This window comes from Agelaius tricolor, unplaced genomic scaffold (assembly GCF_023055355.1).
Source record: "Agelaius tricolor isolate 1412-34295 unplaced genomic scaffold, bAgeTri1.0.p SCAF_61, whole genome shotgun sequence".
Lineage (NCBI taxonomy): Eukaryota > Metazoa > Chordata > Aves > Passeriformes > Icteridae > Agelaius > Agelaius tricolor.
This window is the reverse complement of record NW_027269321.1, coordinates 606,132-623,718: the sequence shown is the minus strand read 5'-3', so window position 1 is coordinate 623,718 and position 17,587 is coordinate 606,132. Positions and strand designations below refer to the sequence as shown.

Here is a 17,587-nt window from a genome sequence, read left to right as displayed (position 1 = left end):
CAAAGAAAAACCTGTTCCCTCTATCCTTAGGGAGGTAGGAGATGCAGTGATTCCCTCTGTATGGGAGACAGATATACCAGGGAAATCTAAATTGGCACAACCAGTGCATGTAGAGTTAAAAGAAGGGGCGAGGCCTCTACAAGTCAAACACTATTCCATAAAACCAGAAGCATGGCAAGGAATAAGTAAAGATTATTGAGAAATTCTTGAAATACCAAATTTTACAAGTATGTGAACCAGAATTGAATACACCAATATTTCCAGTAAAGAAGCCAAATGGTGAATATAGATTAGTGCAGGATTTGAGAGCAATAAATAAAATCACAAAGGACATTTCTCCAGTGGTAACAAATCCTTACACATTGCTAACATTCGTAAAAGAGATATATAAGTAGTTTACTGAAATTGATTTAAAAGATGCCTTTTTCTGCATCCCCATTGACAAAGAAAGTAGGAAACTGTTTGCCTGTGAGTGGGAAAACCCAGGGAATGGGAGAAAGACCCAGATCACCTGCACATGATATAAGAACTCGCCGACCCTATTTGGAAACCAACTGGCAAAGGAGCTGGAGATTTGGACCGAGAATGGGCAAGTACCAAGAGACCAATACCTGTTGTTGCTGTATGTTGATGATATACTAATAGCTACAGAAGAAAAGGCAACCTGTATAAAGGTAACCATTGAGATTTTAAATTCCCTGGGAATGGGAGGTTATAAAGTATCCAGAGGAAAGGCACAAATTGCCCAACAGACTGTGATCTACCTGGGATGTGAAATTTCACAAGGGCAACGAAAACTAGGCACTAACTGTATCCAAGCTATTTGTGCTATTCCAGAGCCCCAGAATCTACATGAGCTGTGAGTCTTCCTCGGGATGGCAGGATGGTGTCGCCTGTGGATCATGGACTATGGACTGATTGCAAAACCCCTGTGTGAAGCTCAGAAGATGCAGCCATTCACCTGGGGCAAGCCACAGAAAGAAGCCTTCCTAAAATTAAAGGAAGCACTGACAACTGCTCCAGCATTAGGCTTACCTGATCTGTCTAAAGATTTTCAGCTGTTTGTCCATGAAAGGCTGTGCCTAGCACTAGGAGTCCTGACCCAAGGTCTGGGAAGCTGGAAAAGGCCGGTGGGCTACTTTTCCAAACAACTTGACAGCATAAGTGCCGGGTGGCCTCCATGTCTGCGGGCAGTCGCAGCCACTGTGATGCTGATACAAGAAGCCAGGAAGCTCACGATGGGAAGGCACGTAGATGTCAATGTACCACACATGGTAACCTCTGTCTTAGAGCAGAAGGGGGCCATTGGCTATCCCCAAGCAGGATGATGAAATTCCAGGTAGTCCTGACTGAGCAGGGTGATGTCACATTAAAAACAACTAACCTTTTGAATCCAGCTTTGTTCCCAGGTACCACAACTGAAGAAGGCCCATTAGAGCATGACTGTGTGGAGGTAATAGAGTACACCTACTCAGCAAGAGAAGACCTGAAAGACGTCCCACTAGAGCAGCCAGAGTGGGAGCTGTTTACAGATGGGAGCAGCTTCGTGGAAAACGGAACCAGATACGCTGGGTATGCGGTAACAACAGTCAGTACAGCAGTGGAGGCAAAGGCATTACCACCAAATACATCTGCCCAGAAGGCAGAACTGGTTGCTTTAACCAGGACACTAGAATTAAGTGAAGGGAAAAAGGGAAATATCTGGACTGACTCAAAATATGCTTTTGGAGTGGTGCATGTACACGGAGCACTGTGGAAAGAAGGAGGACTATTGTCCTTCTCTGGGTATGCACATTAAACATCAGGATGCAGTCCTGCAATTGATAAAGGCAGTACAAAAACCTGAACAAGTGGCAATCATACTCTGTAAAGCACACCAATCAGGAAACTCCAAAATCTGTGAGGGAAATCGAAAGGCAGACTGGACAGCCCGACAGGTTGCTCGAGAGGTGCAAACAACAATGGCATTGATACCTTTAAAGCTTAATGTATCCCAATTCAATTTGCCTCCAGAACCAAAATATTCAGTAGAAGATGAGAGACTGGCACGTTTGCTAAATGCACAAAAGAATTCAGAGGAATGGTATGTGACTGCACAAGGACAGATAGTGGTACTCCCTTGATAATGAGAGAAGTTCTACAAATTAAACATAACGAATGTCACTGGGGAGCAGAGGCATTGGTAAAATTGCTAAAGCAGAGTTTAATTTTGGTACGGATGTTAACAATGGCAAAATCAGTAATGTCAAAATGTGATATCTGCTTGAAAAACAACCCAGTGGCTGGCGACAGGCACAGCTAGGAAGAATTCGGATAGGAATAGAGCCAGGAGGCTATTGGCAGGTAGATTTTGTAGACTTGCCAAGAACTCGAGGATACAAATACCTGTTAGTGGGGGTTGACACATTCTCTGGGTGGCCAGAAGCCCTTCCCTGTCGCACCAACCAAGCAAAGGAAACAGTAAAGTGGTTACTACAGGAGATTATTCCCAGGTTCGGGGTGCCCCTAGGGTATCATCAGATAGGGGGCCCCATTTCATAGCTACAGTAGTAAGAGAGGTAAGTAGATTGCTGGGGATAACTTGGGACCTCCACACACCGTGGAGACCCCAGTCAAGTGGACAGGTAGAGAGGATGAATCAGACACTAGAGAGGCAAATCAGTAAAATATGCCAAGAAGCCAAATTGCAGTGGCCCCAGGCTTTGCCAATAGCACTGTTGAGGATTCGGATAAAGCCTAGGAGTGGGATGTCAGTCAGTCCTTATGAGATATTGCATGGGAAACCATATGAATCTCCTGAGCCTAACCCTAATGTGCACGTCACAGGAAAGCAGGAAGTGTATAATTATGTTCTGTCTCTCGGGAAAACTTTAGCTCGGCTCCGGAGCATCCTCGTGTGGAATAGACCGCTGACTCTCGAGAACCCAGTTCATAACATACATCCAGGAGACGAGGTGTACATCAAGAACTGGAACGAAGAACCGCTGAAAGAAAAGTGGAGTGGGCCCCACCAGGTACTGCTGACCACCTTTACAGCAGCCAAAGTAGCCGGCGTGGACCCCTGGATTCACTACACCCGAGTGAAGAAAATCCATCCTGGATCACGGCCTGTGTAAACTGTGGAACCAACAAGGCTGCAGATAAGATGTGTTTAATCACTTTGAGAATGCTATCAGTAATTGTGCCAATGTTATGGTCATTAATGTCTTTGGGATGTGGAATGCAAAATGATCAACTAAACACTCTTCATTCTAGAATGAAGAGAGAGGTACAAGCAGAAACACAGGGGATAAAGGTTTCTAATGCAGTTTGGGCTGAGAATGTAATGATTGGATTAGTCAAAGCCTTTGCCAAAATGCAAAACACCTGTAGAATAACTGCCTGTCTGCCAATACCAAAGGGCAGCAGGAGACCCAGTAAATTGGGGAATCATAACAGCAAAACTACCTGAAATACAAAAGAACAAAACAATTGCATGCAAACAGGTACCCGAATCGAGGCAAGTAATCAAGGAAACTTGGGAGAAAATAGGAACATGGATGAGACCCATGGGCCAGAAAGACTGTATTCTAAGTGATGGCACACTAGGAACCCCTATGAGAGAATCAGGAAGCATCACACAATGGCAATGCTATTTGCCACACCATAAAAAGATTACAGAAAATGTTACAGAAACCACTCTGGTATGGAAGTGTGAGGCCAAGGATCAGAAAGATCAGACAGAGCCTTGGGACAGTGCGTGGTCTGTGAGTATCCTTCAAAGATTCCAATGTATGGCAAACACCCCTTGGTGCATTAAGTGGGAAGGCTCCGAGAATGAAACAGATCCAGCAGTAACAAACACTGCCACCAGTAGCAGAACGAGGGCAGACCAAGTAAGTTGGTGGGCATGTAATAAAACTTATGACTGCACTTCTGATGATGCAGAGATAAAGCAGATGCCACCTCTGGCAATAGCCCTAAACACTGGCTGTGCTTGCAGAGGGATCAAACATAAACAAGGCAGAGTGAATTATAAAGCAGCTGTAGGATGTACCAGGAGTACAGTCCGAGGTCCAGGACAATTTGTATGGGCAGCAAGCAATGGCACCTGGACAACACATCTGCCTGTAGATGGGAAAGTAAAGGAAATTACTTTAGGCCTCCCAACCTCATGTCCAATTTGGAAAAAGTCCCCATTTAACGGAAAACATGAACTTGTGCAGATAAGAGCAAGACGAGAAGTTCTAGACAATGAAAATCCAGATGACACTTGGCAAGAACCCTCTGGTGGAGTGAAATTTGGGTGGGCCCGAGAGTCTTTGCTTGGTCCTACAGCAAACTATCAGAGTAGGGAGATGCTGTACAAACTTACAGGTCAGGTAGATAGACTGGCAAGAGTCACCCGGGAAGGATTTAAAGAATTAAACGTACAATTACAAGCCACCACAAAAATGACTTTACAAAATCGATTAGCCTTAGATTTGTTACTCCTGAAAGAGCATGGAGTATGTGGATTTTTAAAGGGACGGGTTGGTCATTGCTGCGTTCACATCCCAAATGTAACTGCAGATGTAGAATATGACATCAATCAGTTGAAACAAAGAGAGCATGAAGCACAAGAAGAGCAAAAGGATTTGACTACGACCTGGCTAGGCAAAATCTTTAAAGGGCTAGGGTGGAATGTGAGTTCATGGATTAAATCTATCATTGAGAGTGTGATGATCTTACTAATTGTATTCTTAGCAATTTGGTTAGTTCACAGCATCTTGAAAGGAGAGATACAGAAGAAAACATCCTGGAACCAGAAGATAATAAAGGCACTGACACGAGATCCACGCCCACCATCTTCTGGTTCTCCAGTGCGTGACAGCATCCACGACAACGTTTACATCAACCATGGACTTGAAGAACATCAAGAATAAATTGAGAAATAAAGGACTATATCAAGTGAAAACATTTACACCTATAGTGAAGTGAAAATGCTTTCAAAGGGGGAAGAATGATAGTGGGGCCCTGGAAAAATGTCAAAAATAGACTCTGAAAATGTTAGGCTTTGTGCTTGCCAGATCATGTGAAATTGCACCTGCGTAAGCAGAACATGATAAATTATATAATTGTTAGATGTGATGATTGTTTAGTAATTAAATATAATTACTGTATAATCATAAGAAGAATCATGAGAAACTATGTTAGAAGTTTGAGGGGGGCCACAAGGAGCCCATGCTTGGCTGAAATCTATGTATACAATAGAACAATTGAAGTTTAATCATTAACATGAAAGTTATATAAGGATAGAATATAAAAACATGTTCATCCCAAACCCATGTCGGAGTCAGATTTGGGTTGGTACCCCTGACACCCAGAGCTCTTCAATAAAAGCACCTGCATATAATCATTCTGGTGATTATGTGTTTCTGAATGCTAATATACCCAGTAAAGTGTTAAACCCTTCCCAGTTGCTGTGCATGAGGCTCTATGAATATGCACCAGGCTGATGTAAGGGGAAAGGTATTTCAGGGGATCCCTGAAGGTAACAGGGTGCTCCTGGCTGAGTGCCAAGATGCACCCAGTTTACATCTTCCAAGAACTGTTTAGCATGGCTCTGCCCTGGATCTGCCTTTTTAGAGCATGCAGATTCCTTGGCTGTGGTTTTAGTCCATTCTCTTTATCACCTCCAGGTTTTGGGCCTTGGTGCACTCTGCCTTCAGACAGGGAGTGCTGATAGTTGGCAGATCTGTACAGGTGTCCTCATCCTGGGTGCATTGGATGTTATCCCATCCAAGCAGGCACTTTAGCACAAGCAGCCTTTTAACAAGCTTAATTAGCGACAGAAATAAAAACTATATAACAATATATATATATAATTTACATATATATTTAAATATATATATATATAAAAAATATATATATTAAAAATATATATATAATTTACTTTAAAAAACAGTCCCAGCCTGATCCATATGGTCCCAGAAACCTGGGATCCCAGTCCATACAGTCCCAGTCCATATTTAATCCCACTCCAGGCTATCCTGGTCTGGAGGGTTCTGACCCACAGGATCCCCATCCATGTGATCCCAGTCCAGGTGATCCCAGCCCATCTTTGATCCCGGCCCATCTTTGATCCCAGCCCATATTTGATCCCAGTCTGTGGGGTCCTGCACACACTCCCAGGGTCTGGAATTCCAGTTCCCAGCAAGGAAAAAATGTTCCTGCCCTTGAACTTCCTTCCTATCCCCTCAACAAATTGCAATAAAATTATAAACAAAGAAATAATAATTGAAATTAAATAAATTATAATAAAAATAAAATATAAAAATCTCAACTCTTCTTTACAATGATTCAACTCAAACCAACAATAACTATTATTATAATATTACCAATGCATATAAATAAACAAATTATATATCAAGAAATACCTTTTGAAAATTTTAACTCGATGACTAATGTACTTTAGATAAAAATATCTAAAGAAACTACCATGCAATCTTACACATCTTAGTTAAACAATTCATATTACAAATATACTAAACACAAAACCAAAACACCACTATAATTTCTCAGACATTTCAACCAAACAATTAAACTTTAATAACATCCTTAAGTACTCCAAAACAATTAAAATTATTTTTAAAAGGTTTATTGGGGGTGCGTGGTTTTATTTGGATATTGGTTTTTTAATTGTTAGAGGCTCGATGATTTAAAAAATGGGAATTTTATAAGAATTGAATCAGATGAAAAGGTGGCAGTCTGCAAACAGAACTGACTGAAAATGAACGGGACAGAAATCAGTAACTCTGAAAGTTTTATTTGCTATCAAATACAACCCACACACCCAGGCCCACACAATCCCCATCCCATTGCTCCAAATTGGGATCCCACTTCTCCCAGTCCCCTTCCAACCCCATCTCACCCTGGTGGCTGTGGAATGGAGAGTTTAGCATGGGATTGAGGTTTTTTGAGGAGGGAACAAGAAATTTGAGGAAGGATTGAGCCTTTTTGGGTTAAAATTCAGTTATTTTCAGAGGGATTTGAGTGGTTTTGAGGTGACAGATTCATCCCTCTTGGCTTTTGGAGTGGAAACACATGGAGAAGAGAAAAAAATTCAGGCCAAACCAAAGGACAAGCAGCCAGGAGTGTCCCCAACATGGATCACAGGGAATGTGAGTGACCAGGGCTGTGCCCAAAGTGCCTCCTCCAGTGGGGGATGGAGCTGCAGCAGCGCACGAAGCTCTTCCCGCACTCGGGGCACTCGCAGGGCTTCCCTTACCGGTGCCTCCGTTGGTGTTGGGTCAAGTTAGAGCTGCAGGAGAAGCTCTTCCCACACTGGGGACACTCGTAGGGCCTCTCCCCAGTGTGGATGCGCCGGTGGGTGACGAGGGTGGAGTTCTGCTGGAATCCCTTCCCGCAGTCTGGGCAGCGGAATGGCCTCTCCTCTGTGTGAATCCGATAGTGCCGGAGGAGATCAGAGCTGGTCTGAAACCTCTTCCTGCATTTATCACACTCGTAGGGCCTCTCCCCAGTGTGGATGCGCCGGTGCTTGACAAGGTCAGAGCTGCGCTTGAATCCCTTCCCACAGTCGGGGCATTGGAAGGGCCTCTCCCCTGTGTGACTCTGATAGTGCAGGAGAAGATCAGAGCTGGTCTGAAACCCCTTCCCACACTTGGAGCACTCATAGGGCCTCTCCCCTGTGTGGGTCCTCTGGTGCCGGATCAGGTTGGACCTTTGGCTGAAGCTCTGTCCACACTCCCCACACTCGTAGGGCCGTTCCCCAGTGTGGGTCCTCTGGTGCTTGATCAGGTCGGCGTTCCACCTGAAGCTCTTCCCACAGTCCACGCACGTGTGGGGCTTCTCCCCATCATGGAGCTGCTCATGGAGCACCAGCTCTGAGCTCTGGCTCCATCTCCGGCCGCCTTCCTGGCCCAGGCTGGCTCTTTCCCCCTCACATCCCCGCCATCTGCGTTTGCAGCCCCTCCTCGTGCGGCATCTCCGGGCCTTTTCCTCCCCGTTGGCTTCCTGCGCCGTGGAGCCGCTCAAAACGGCCTCTGCCACCAGGTTCTGCCGCGGGCATTTGTCCTCCCTGCTCTCCATGCTCAGCTCCTGCTCTGGGCGAGGAAGGACAAGGACAGCATGGGATTTGCCTCCGTGCCACAGGCAAGGGCAACGAGATCCCCCCAGGCCGTCTCTGGGGACGCACTGCCCCCTCTTGGCTCTCCCCATTTCGGGATGCCGGGGCTCTTTGGGCTCCCGGGCTCCCTTCTCCCCTCATTCTCTGCTCTGCGCTGCAGCGGCTCCAAGGAGTCCCCCCTGCCCCTCTCCAGGCTCTTGAGGCTCCCGCCAATGGCGGCGCTCCCCCCTCTCTGGCCTCCCCACTTTGGCCTCCTGGGGCACACAGGGCTCTGCTCCTCCAGGCTGCCTCTGCCGGCAGCCGCCACCGCCACCCCCCGATGTCCCCCCGAGGGGCCTTTTCCGCTCAGCCTTGGACTTCTTCATTCTCCAAACATCCCCCCAAAAACACAACCCAGGGACCCCCCGGGATATCCGGGCCGGGCTCCCCCTCCCCGCTCACCGGAGCCATGGGAGGGGGGGGCGATGATCCCACAGGTGGGGGCTGCGAATTCAGGCAGGATCGAGACCGCGTGGTTTGAAAAGCTCAACCTTGATCCGCCCTTGTCCCTCCTCTTCCTCTTCCTCCCGCTCCTCCTCTGTCTCATCTCCGCCTCCTTCTCCTCCTGCCCTCTAACCCCGCCTCCTTCACTGCTCTTTCTCCTCCCGCTCCTCCTCTTCCATCCCCCCTCCTCCTCCTCCTCTGTGTTATCCCCACCTCCTGCTCCTCTTCCATCCCGCCCCTTCCATTCCTTCTCCTCCTCCTCCCCCTCCATCCCTGCCCTTCCCTCCCTCCTCCTCCTCCCCCAGCAGCAGCCACACCCTCGGTGCCCCGTTCCCGCAGCCCTCGCAGCCCGCGGCAGCAGCGGCCATGGAGCCGGGCCAGGTCGGCATGGGCAGCGCGGGGCTCTCGGCTGCTCCCAGCCGCTGCGGGCGGGGGGAACCCGGCCCGGGCCAAAGGAGAGGCAAACTGGGCAAACTGGGGGCACATCACAAAGCTAAGGATGCAGCAGAAAATGGAGCTGAAAGAGTTATTTTAATATTCACTCCAAACGAGGAAAAACTGGAAATTCCAAAGTTTAGGGAAGCCGAGAAAAAAGAATTAAACAAGATAGGAAATGAACAAGATAAATCAGAGTAATAGAAACTTCTACATGGAAGACAATTACTTAATAAAATGTGCTTACTAGGAAAAGATTAGAAGACGTGCATCAGAAACCCCACTGGCGTACTCAAGCTTTGTGTGATCATTTTTTAAGGAATTTTGGGTGCACTGGGATTTTTGGTGTAGCAAAGCAAGTCACTGAAAGATGCTTAATTTGCCAAAGGATAAATAAAAAGGTGATGAGAAAAACAACATTAGGAGGTCATGAGTTAGCTCGTCGACCATTTCAAAATATCCAAGCAGAAGTTTAGATTTGTTAGGTTCTGGATTTATTTGGAAAAAAACCCATTTAATCTAGAAGAAAGAGAAGATGCCATATGTTAGACAGGAGATTTTAGGAGAATAAAAATCTTTGAAGTATCAGAAACACCCGAGGAAAAAAACCAAGAAAATAAAAAGGGGAAATGAAAGGGAGGGGAACAAGAGGAAAAGTCAGAAAGAGAGTGGGATCCTCTGCAGCTCTTGCCCCCTCCGTTGGCGGCCGAGGCGCCTGTCCCGGGTCCCGGCTCGCTGCCCGCCTCAGCTCCGCCTGCCCCGGTTTCCATCCCAGGTGCGGGCTCACTGCCCAGGGCAGCTCCACCTGCCCCGGCGCTGGCGGTGAATTTGTGTGCCCTGGCCCCACTGCCCGGCCGCGGCCGCTCTGCCGGCCATGCTGGGCAAGATGGGGTTGCTCTGTCCTGCCGCGTGGGCCGAGGTCACCGCGCCGACCGCACCGAGGGCGGGTCCCAGCCATCCCATCCCCGGCTGCCCTGCCCGTGCCAGCTGCGCTGGGCAGCGCCGCTGCTGCTGCCGGGGTCTCCCACCTGCCTTTTCTCTGCCGGGAGCTGCCGGATCAGCCGCCAGAAGCCATGTGGGGGCTGCCCACGCTCCGGCTCGGCCTCCACGGGAAGATCCCCCTCTGGCCATTCCGGCAGCAGACCCTGCCCACACTCCGACCGAGCCTCGGCGGGATATCCTCCCCTGACCCCTCCTGCTCTGAGTTACGTCCCCTTGGTAACCACAGCTCCGGCTGTTCAGGGAAAATCCCTCTCTCTACAGGAAGCACCTTATCGAAACACTAGGAGCTCAGTTAAAAGGCAGCCCTCTCCAAATTCTTTCTCAAAACACGGGAGAAAGGCTACAGAAGGTAAAAAAGTGAAAGAGTTAGATGAAGGGATTGCTCTATTGCCGTTAAGAGAGGTTCCCATGGCAGGGATGCGCTGCCCCGCCCCGCGGGAGCCACCGGCGCCCCTGCCGGCCGTGCCCGGAACTGCACCCAAGGGGAAAGCGCCGCGGCCGAAAGGCCGGGACCGGCTCCGGGCTCTGTTTGTTGTCACTGCCGGAGCTGTTGATACACACTACTATTATTATATTATACACACTAGTAAAGAACCGTTATTCCTAATCCCATATCTTTGCCTGAGAGCCCCTTGATTTCACTATCTTAAAAATTAAGAGGGAGGGGCTTTGCATTCTCCATTCCAAGAGAGGCTTTTTCTGCCTTCCCAAGCAGACACCTGTCTTGTAAAGCAAGACAAGCACCCACAGGCACTGAGGGGGGCTGCAGGAGGGGCAGAAGAAGGCCCTGCAGCACTTGGGCACAAAGGCCCAGCAGGTGAATGCAAGAAGGGAGCAGCAAAAGGCCAAGCTGAAGGCAAAGGCCAGGGCAGAGCTCCTACAGCCCCTGAGGGATCAGCCCCAGGGCCCAAGGGGGCCCCAGCACCCAGGGCACGGCTCGGCCACAAGCACCCGGCAGAGGCATTGCCCTCCTCGGCAGGGCACAGCCCACCCAAACAGCCCCTGGCAAGGAATCAGGGCTCCAGCTGCAGGGCACAAGGACACTGCAAGCACAGACAGCAGCACCCTCAGGACCAGCAAGTCCAGCCCGTGATGGACATGGATTGGCAGGGCTGACACAGCTCCCATCACACCAGGGACCCTCCACACTGGAGCCCTTGAGAACATTCAGGTGGGTCTGCATTGAGAGGAGGCATTTCCTGGTGGACACAGGGGCCTCTCAATCTGCTCTGAATCTTAGACCTAAAGGGGAAAATAGTACAGGAATATTTTAATTTTTAAGGGAATGAGTGGGAAAGATGAGCAGGTATGATTTGTTCAACCACTATTAGAAGCTGTGGGGGATAGGTTTGAAATAAATGAATTTCTTTTTCTTCCTCCTGTGATTGTAATTAACTAGGAAGGAGTTTGAGAGCTGGATTTTAATACTGTAAAAAGGGATACAGAGGCTAGTTCTGTTGTACCTCTGTGTCAAAAGTCTGACAAGGCCTATGCTGAAGTGAACCCAGAAGTGTGGGCAGCCCCAGGGAAGTACAGAAAATTAGATATGGAGCCTCTACAAATTAAAGCAACCAGGACAAGCACTACCCTGTTCCAAGAGAGGGAAGGAAGGGCTTACAGCCTGGTATTGAGTCCCTGTTAAAGGCAGGGCTTTTGGAGCCAAGGATGTCTCCCTACAACACTCCTATCTTGCCAGTCAACAAACTGGATGGATGGACACAAGGAGGAAACACAGAATTTTCAAGTGTTAAAATTAAGATTAACTGAGGCGAGTGGCCTGGGCCTTCCAGACAGGGAAAAAGAATTTGAATTATAGGTGGACGTTAAACAGGGTCTTGCCAAAGGAATTCTTGTGCTAAAATGTTTAACCCAGTGGCCAGAGAGCAGCCTCATTGTCTGCAGAATTGTGCAGCCACAGCTTCCCTGGGAGCAGAGCCTGAAAACTGATGACAACAGGAGGATCTCCTAGAGTTCAAGTCTGGCATCAAGTTAAAGCTTTGACAACCAAAAGAGCCTCTAAATGGATGAGCAGGGCTCGGTGATTACAGTATGAAACTTGTTCAGTGGCACAGGAGGATTCAGAACTGAGGACAGGGCAAGGGTTTAACCCAGCCTCCTGTTTGAACAGCCTGGAGAGGGGCTGGCAAGGAACCCAGGACTGCACTCAAGGGACAGAGCTCCCGAGCCAGGCTGGGAGAGATTGATGGGACATTCCCTGGCCTGAGGGAGACAATGTGTTTGTGGATGGCTCTGCAAGGGCAGCAGAAGGGAAAAGAGCTACAAGACAGGCTGTTATTAAGGAAGGGGAATCAGACAAAGCGCAGGTCACCGCCCCATGCTCAGCTCAACCCGCGGAGCTGTGGGTGCTTGTAAGAGCCTGGCACTGAAATGCCCTGAGCAGGAAGGCTTCAAAATCTTCTGCTGACACCATGGCACCTAACAGGGGGGCAAAAGCAATTCTGACTGCTTCAGCAAGCACTGGATCACTTATTAACCTATTTCTAAAACAAATAATTCAAAGAAAATGGATTGTGGAAGCAATAGATTCAGATGGGGAACTCATTTTACAGGAAAGACCCTTCAGGGGGTTATGGCAGCTTTAGGAATACAATGGGACCTCCATAACCCCTGGCAAGCCCAGAGCTCGGGTTGGGTAGAAAGAATGAATGGGGAAATAAAGAAACACCTTTGGAAGCCGGAGATGGAAACCAAGATGCCATGGGTACAGCTTTTGCCATTGGCTTTGGCAAGAAAAAGAGCCAGACCCAAGGCAGATATTCAATTATCTCCCTTGGAATTCATGTCTGGAATTCCTTACCTGGGCAATTCTCCACCTAGTGCAGGGTGGAAATAAGGGATGTAAATGTAAGGCAGGCTGTAGCCAGGATCCTGTCTCCTGTGGAATCTCTTCCCCAGGAAGCTGGGCTGGCACAGAGCCTGCCCTGGGACTTTGCTGTTGCCAACACCCAGCCAGGCCATCGGCTCCTGCCTAAGGAGTGCAAAGCAGCACCACTGGTGGCCAAGGGGCCCACGCCAAGTGTCCCTGAGGCCAGAAACAGCCGCCAGCACAGCTGAGCACGGGGGGACCCCTCAGCCTGGCCTCAGGGGCTCTGAAGCCCCGGAGATTTGCACTTCCCGCCTGCAGCAGGACCATGGGAGCCCCACTGAGCCTGCCCTGAAGGCAACGCAGCAGCAGCCAAGGCTCCAGAGCGGGCCAAGCCCCTGGGCCTGCCCACAGATCCTCTGCTCAAACCCTCGGGAATCCTGGCCACCCTCCCCTGGCACCTCCAGCCACTGCGGCCAAGCCTCGCTGCCGCTGCTGCAGCTCCAGCGCTGGCTGGGCCTGCACTGCCACAGCTGCTGGGGAGCACCGCGGCACAATTCCACCCTGGGGCTCACTCACACCCACACTCTGGGCTGACTGCGACTGCACTGCTGCAAAATGTACCCATCCTGCTTCTTTTAAATCTTATTTCTCTGCTCAGAAAGGTTTCTCTACTCAAAGTTTGCCTTTGGGAAAGAAATTTTAAAGGTTTTATTTAAGGGGTTCCCAGTCTGTTCGGATGTTAAACTCATCTCCACCACTCAATGGAGACGAGTTTAACATCCGAACAGACTGGGAATAGCCCAAAAGACACCCACAGAGATAAGGACCAGCAACAAAACATCAACGCCCCGCAGCAAACAGCAACCAACAGCTACCCCAGACACTGCCCCGGCACAGCTGGAGACACCTGGTCTGGAAAAGGCTGAGAAGGAAATCCAGGAGTGTGGGCGGAATTCACAGCAGAGGGGAAGAAATCCGAGTCTAAAAGGAAACCAAACACTAAAAACTTACACGACTTGGAAGCAATGAACATTAAAGCAGTGGATTTAGATTGGTTCAGACTACGTAAAGTTTAGGAAAAATCGGGTAAAACTGACATGTCATGGAATGATTTTTTCTGCACAGCCGGGCTATGTGTGGATGAAAGTATTTCTGTTGCCCATCCTGGCCAGAACCAAGCAATGCCTTGACTCTCTCACACTAAAGAGATTCTTGGAGAGTTTTTGTTTTCCCTACAGTTTCAGTGATAAGATTACAACATGAGAAACATTTTTTATAATAATCCTACTTTATATTGTCAGGTAGGTTTGGGACAGAAGGGTGAGAATCAATTTTTGGTCTGGGTTTTTCCATGTTCGCCTTTATGTTGCATTTTGCAAAATTGAAGAGCTTTAACCGTGGTACTTTTAACTCTTAAATAGTTAATACTTTTTTTAAAAAAAGCAGATTCCGGGGGGCCACATGTGACTCACCAGATGGCTGCCCTGGAAGAGAAGCTTTGGTTCTAGTCAGCCAGGAGAGGAGCTTTAGGAATGCAAATGAACCCTGCTGGGCAAAGCCTGGCCAATGTACCTGGGTCTCTTGCCTGGGGCAGGAATTGGGCTGGTTCCCCCTGCCCCTCACCCCGAGCTCTGCCTGCTTGCCCTGATGGAATTTGCACAGCTCAAGGCAGAGCCCGGGGTGAGGATATCTGACCCTGCAACAGAAACGGGTGAAACTGCAAAGGGAAACAGCAAATGGAGAATGTTGGGAAAACTTCACTATAAATAAATGGGGGGAATCATCCCTCTGCCCACTCCAACGTGTGCTGTCACTGTCTATGTTATATGGGGTGGATTAGAGCACTGAGATGTTCTTGCTACCACAAGTTCCGGGAAATCAGTTGGGAATCCAAGTATTTGATGATTTAATTAGAGAAAAATGGTCAATTGATGCAGCCCTGGCTGGAGAGAGCGGCCAAAAATGGGGAGAAGATGAACGGCCAGCAGAACAAATCCTACAACACCATGGACCAGCCCCTGGGAACCCAAACCAATTCATATCAGGAGCCACAGAACCCATTTCTCATTTCAATGGCACCATTAGATTACAAGCTGTCCTTGGAATAACCAACCAGACAGCTCCAGCTCCTGACCTTCCTGCTGAGCAATCCACTGAAATGAGGAACACAACATTTCACCATGGGATGGGATCAGATCATCTGTTAGCAGAGAAAAGAGGAGTTTGTGGAAAATCAAATGACTCAAACTGGTCTTGGCAAATAGATGACAAAGCAAAAGTGGTGAAACAGATAACAAAGGAACCAAAAAACAGCTCATGTACCAGTCCAAACGTGGAAAGGATGGGAATGGGACATGGTTTTGTGGTTCCCTGGCAGACCATGGGTTAAACGAATGCTGCTTCTGCTCTGATGTGCTGCAGCAACTCTCACCTTTTTACCATGCTCCACACCTTGAGAGTGCAGCTCATTCAGCAGCTGAGCGAGGGGCCAGGGACTTGTAGATAAGGAAGCAAGGGGCGAAACCACCAGCTTCAATAAATGTTATTAATTAACATGGACTGCTGCTCGCAGAAAGTCCCGCTAAATTCCTGAACGTCGAGAACAAAAAAGACTTAACAGAGCCGTGAATATCGGCTGTTCTACAAAAGTGGGGGTGCACATTAACGAGGACGTGCAGTTGGCAGATCGGGAGGTCTGAACCTTCCAAGTACCTCGGCCAGTGGGCAAAGGGAGAGGGAGATGAGCCGGGAAAATGAGGATAAAAAGGAGGCTGCGAACTACAACAATGGCAGCGAGCGCACGGCAAATGCGCCACGGCCTCTCCCTCTGCTCAGCAATAAAGTCACTTGTACAGGACTCCTCTGTCTCCTCGGGGCACGGAAACCTCCGGCCACGTGAATTTCCCCGCACAGCCCCGGGCACGGGACAGCCGCCCCTGTGCCAGCCACAGGAACCGGGCCGAGCCAGCGCTGCTCCGGCAGCGGCTCCTGCCGAGGCAGCGGCCGCAAGGAGACCGCGGGCAGCCGCTCCCGCAGCGCCCTCACGGCAGCGGCACCACGGGCCGGACACGGCACAAGGAACCCGCCTGAGCCCCCTGCCGCCCCCGAGGCCCGCAGCGAGCCCCGAGCCCCCGCACAACCCAGCGCGGCTCCCACCTGCGCTGCGGCCGCCTCCCAGCTCCGCCGCCGCCTCACCGGTGGCTCCCGGTCACTCCCAGTATGGTCCAAATCTCTCCCGGTAGGATCCCAGTTGCCCCCGACACGGTCCCAGCGGCTCCCAGTCATGCCCCGTATGGTTCCTTTCACTCTCAGTCCCTCTCAGTAAGAGCCCAGTGTGGCCCCAGGCACTTCCAGTATGAGCCCGGTCACACCTTACCCGATGCCATTTGCCCCCGCTGTGGTCCCAGTTGCTGCCAGTATAAGTCCAGTCACCTCCAGTTTGATCCCAGTTACTCCCAGACACTCCCAGTACTATGCCAGTCACTCCAAGTGTCACCCCATCAGTCCCAGTATGATCCCAGTATGACCCCAGCATGGGGCAGCTGCTCCCAGTATGACCCCAGTTGCTCCCTGCATTATTCCAGTTTCTCTTCTTCACCCCTACTACAGATCTGATCACTCCCAGTATGATTCCAGTCAGTCCCAGGATGATCCAAACCATTCCCAGTCCAATCTCAATAGTCCCCTGCATGTTCCCAGTAGCCCTCAGTGTGGTCCCAGTATATCCCAGTATGATCTCTGCTGCCTCAGTTCTGCTCCCAGTGGGTTCTTTTCCCAGTCTGTCCCAGTCCATTCCAGTCTGTCCCAGTCTCTCTCCAGCAGCTGCTGCCCACCCCCCCCCTCCCAACCCCATTCCCGGGCACTGGGACCCCCCCCTGCACCCCCTTATCCTGCCCCAACACCCCCCTGCACCCCCTTTCCCGGGTATCCTCCTCTCCCAGCCCCTGGATCCCCCATTTCCGTGAGCCCAGGGAGCCGCGGGCCCCCATTCCCGGCCAGCCCGGGGCACCTCAGCCCCAGCCTCCCTTTGCTGGGAAACCCGGCCTGGGCACGGGGCTCTGCGGCCGCTCTGGGATTTATGATCCCCCAAAGGAAAGGGAGAGAACAGCAGAGAGAGAGCGAGAGAGAAGGAGATTGGGAATCAGGGATCGGGTCCCAGCGCCCAGCCCTGCTCCGCCGGGGGTGGGACCCGCACCCGCAGCAAAAATTGGCTCCGCTGCTCCCGCTGCTTGCCCGGCTTTGGGCCGAGCCCAGCGGGGTCCGGGCAGAGTTTGAGCGCAGGGCCGGGAGTTCAGCAGAGCCCGGCCCGGGGGTCCCGCAGGGCGCGGCCCTGGAGGGTCCCAGACGGATCCCCGAGGGATCCAGAGGGGTGCCAGGAGGGGATCCAGGTGAATTCCCTGGAATTCGCCCTTTCCCCCTCCCCCCGCGCTCCCTCGGGCACTTTCGCTTTCGCGTCTCTGCAGCCGCGATCGGGGACGGCTGCGATGGCCCCAGCGCTGGGGCTGGGGGTGCTCCGGGGGCTCCTGGGGCTCCTGGGGGACCCGGGGGCCGCGACCAAAGGTGAGTGGGACCCCCCGAAACCGGGACCCCCCCTGAACCGCAATTCCCGGGCACCGGGACCCCCTTGATCTTCCATTCCCGGGCAGGGGAACCCTCTAAACCTCCATTCCCGGGCAGGGGAACCCTCCTGAACCCCCATTTTGGGTCATGCCACCCCCCCCCCCCACTCCACT

The 17,587-nt window shown here is 50.6% G+C and overlaps 2 protein-coding genes across 2 annotated transcripts in view; both read right to left on the bottom strand.

The window, feature by feature from the left end:
* Positions 1-17,587, bottom strand: part of LOC139605196 (zinc finger protein 23-like) — a 554,146-nt gene that overhangs the window by 183,761 nt on the left and 352,798 nt on the right. The window lies entirely within an intron of this gene.
* On the bottom strand, positions 6,505-8,640 carry LOC139605210 (zinc finger protein 211-like). The gene has a single exon (XM_071456551.1). It carries the CDS (start codon positions 8,197-8,199, stop codon positions 7,246-7,248), a length of 954 nt encoding a protein of 317 aa, XP_071312652.1. The 5' UTR covers positions 8,200-8,640; the 3' UTR covers positions 6,505-7,245.

Coding starts and splice junctions, on each gene's coding strand:
- LOC139605210 (XM_071456551.1), bottom strand. CDS start 8,199: ATGGGGAGAGCCAAGAGGGGGCAGTGCGTCCCCAGAGACGGCCTGGGG.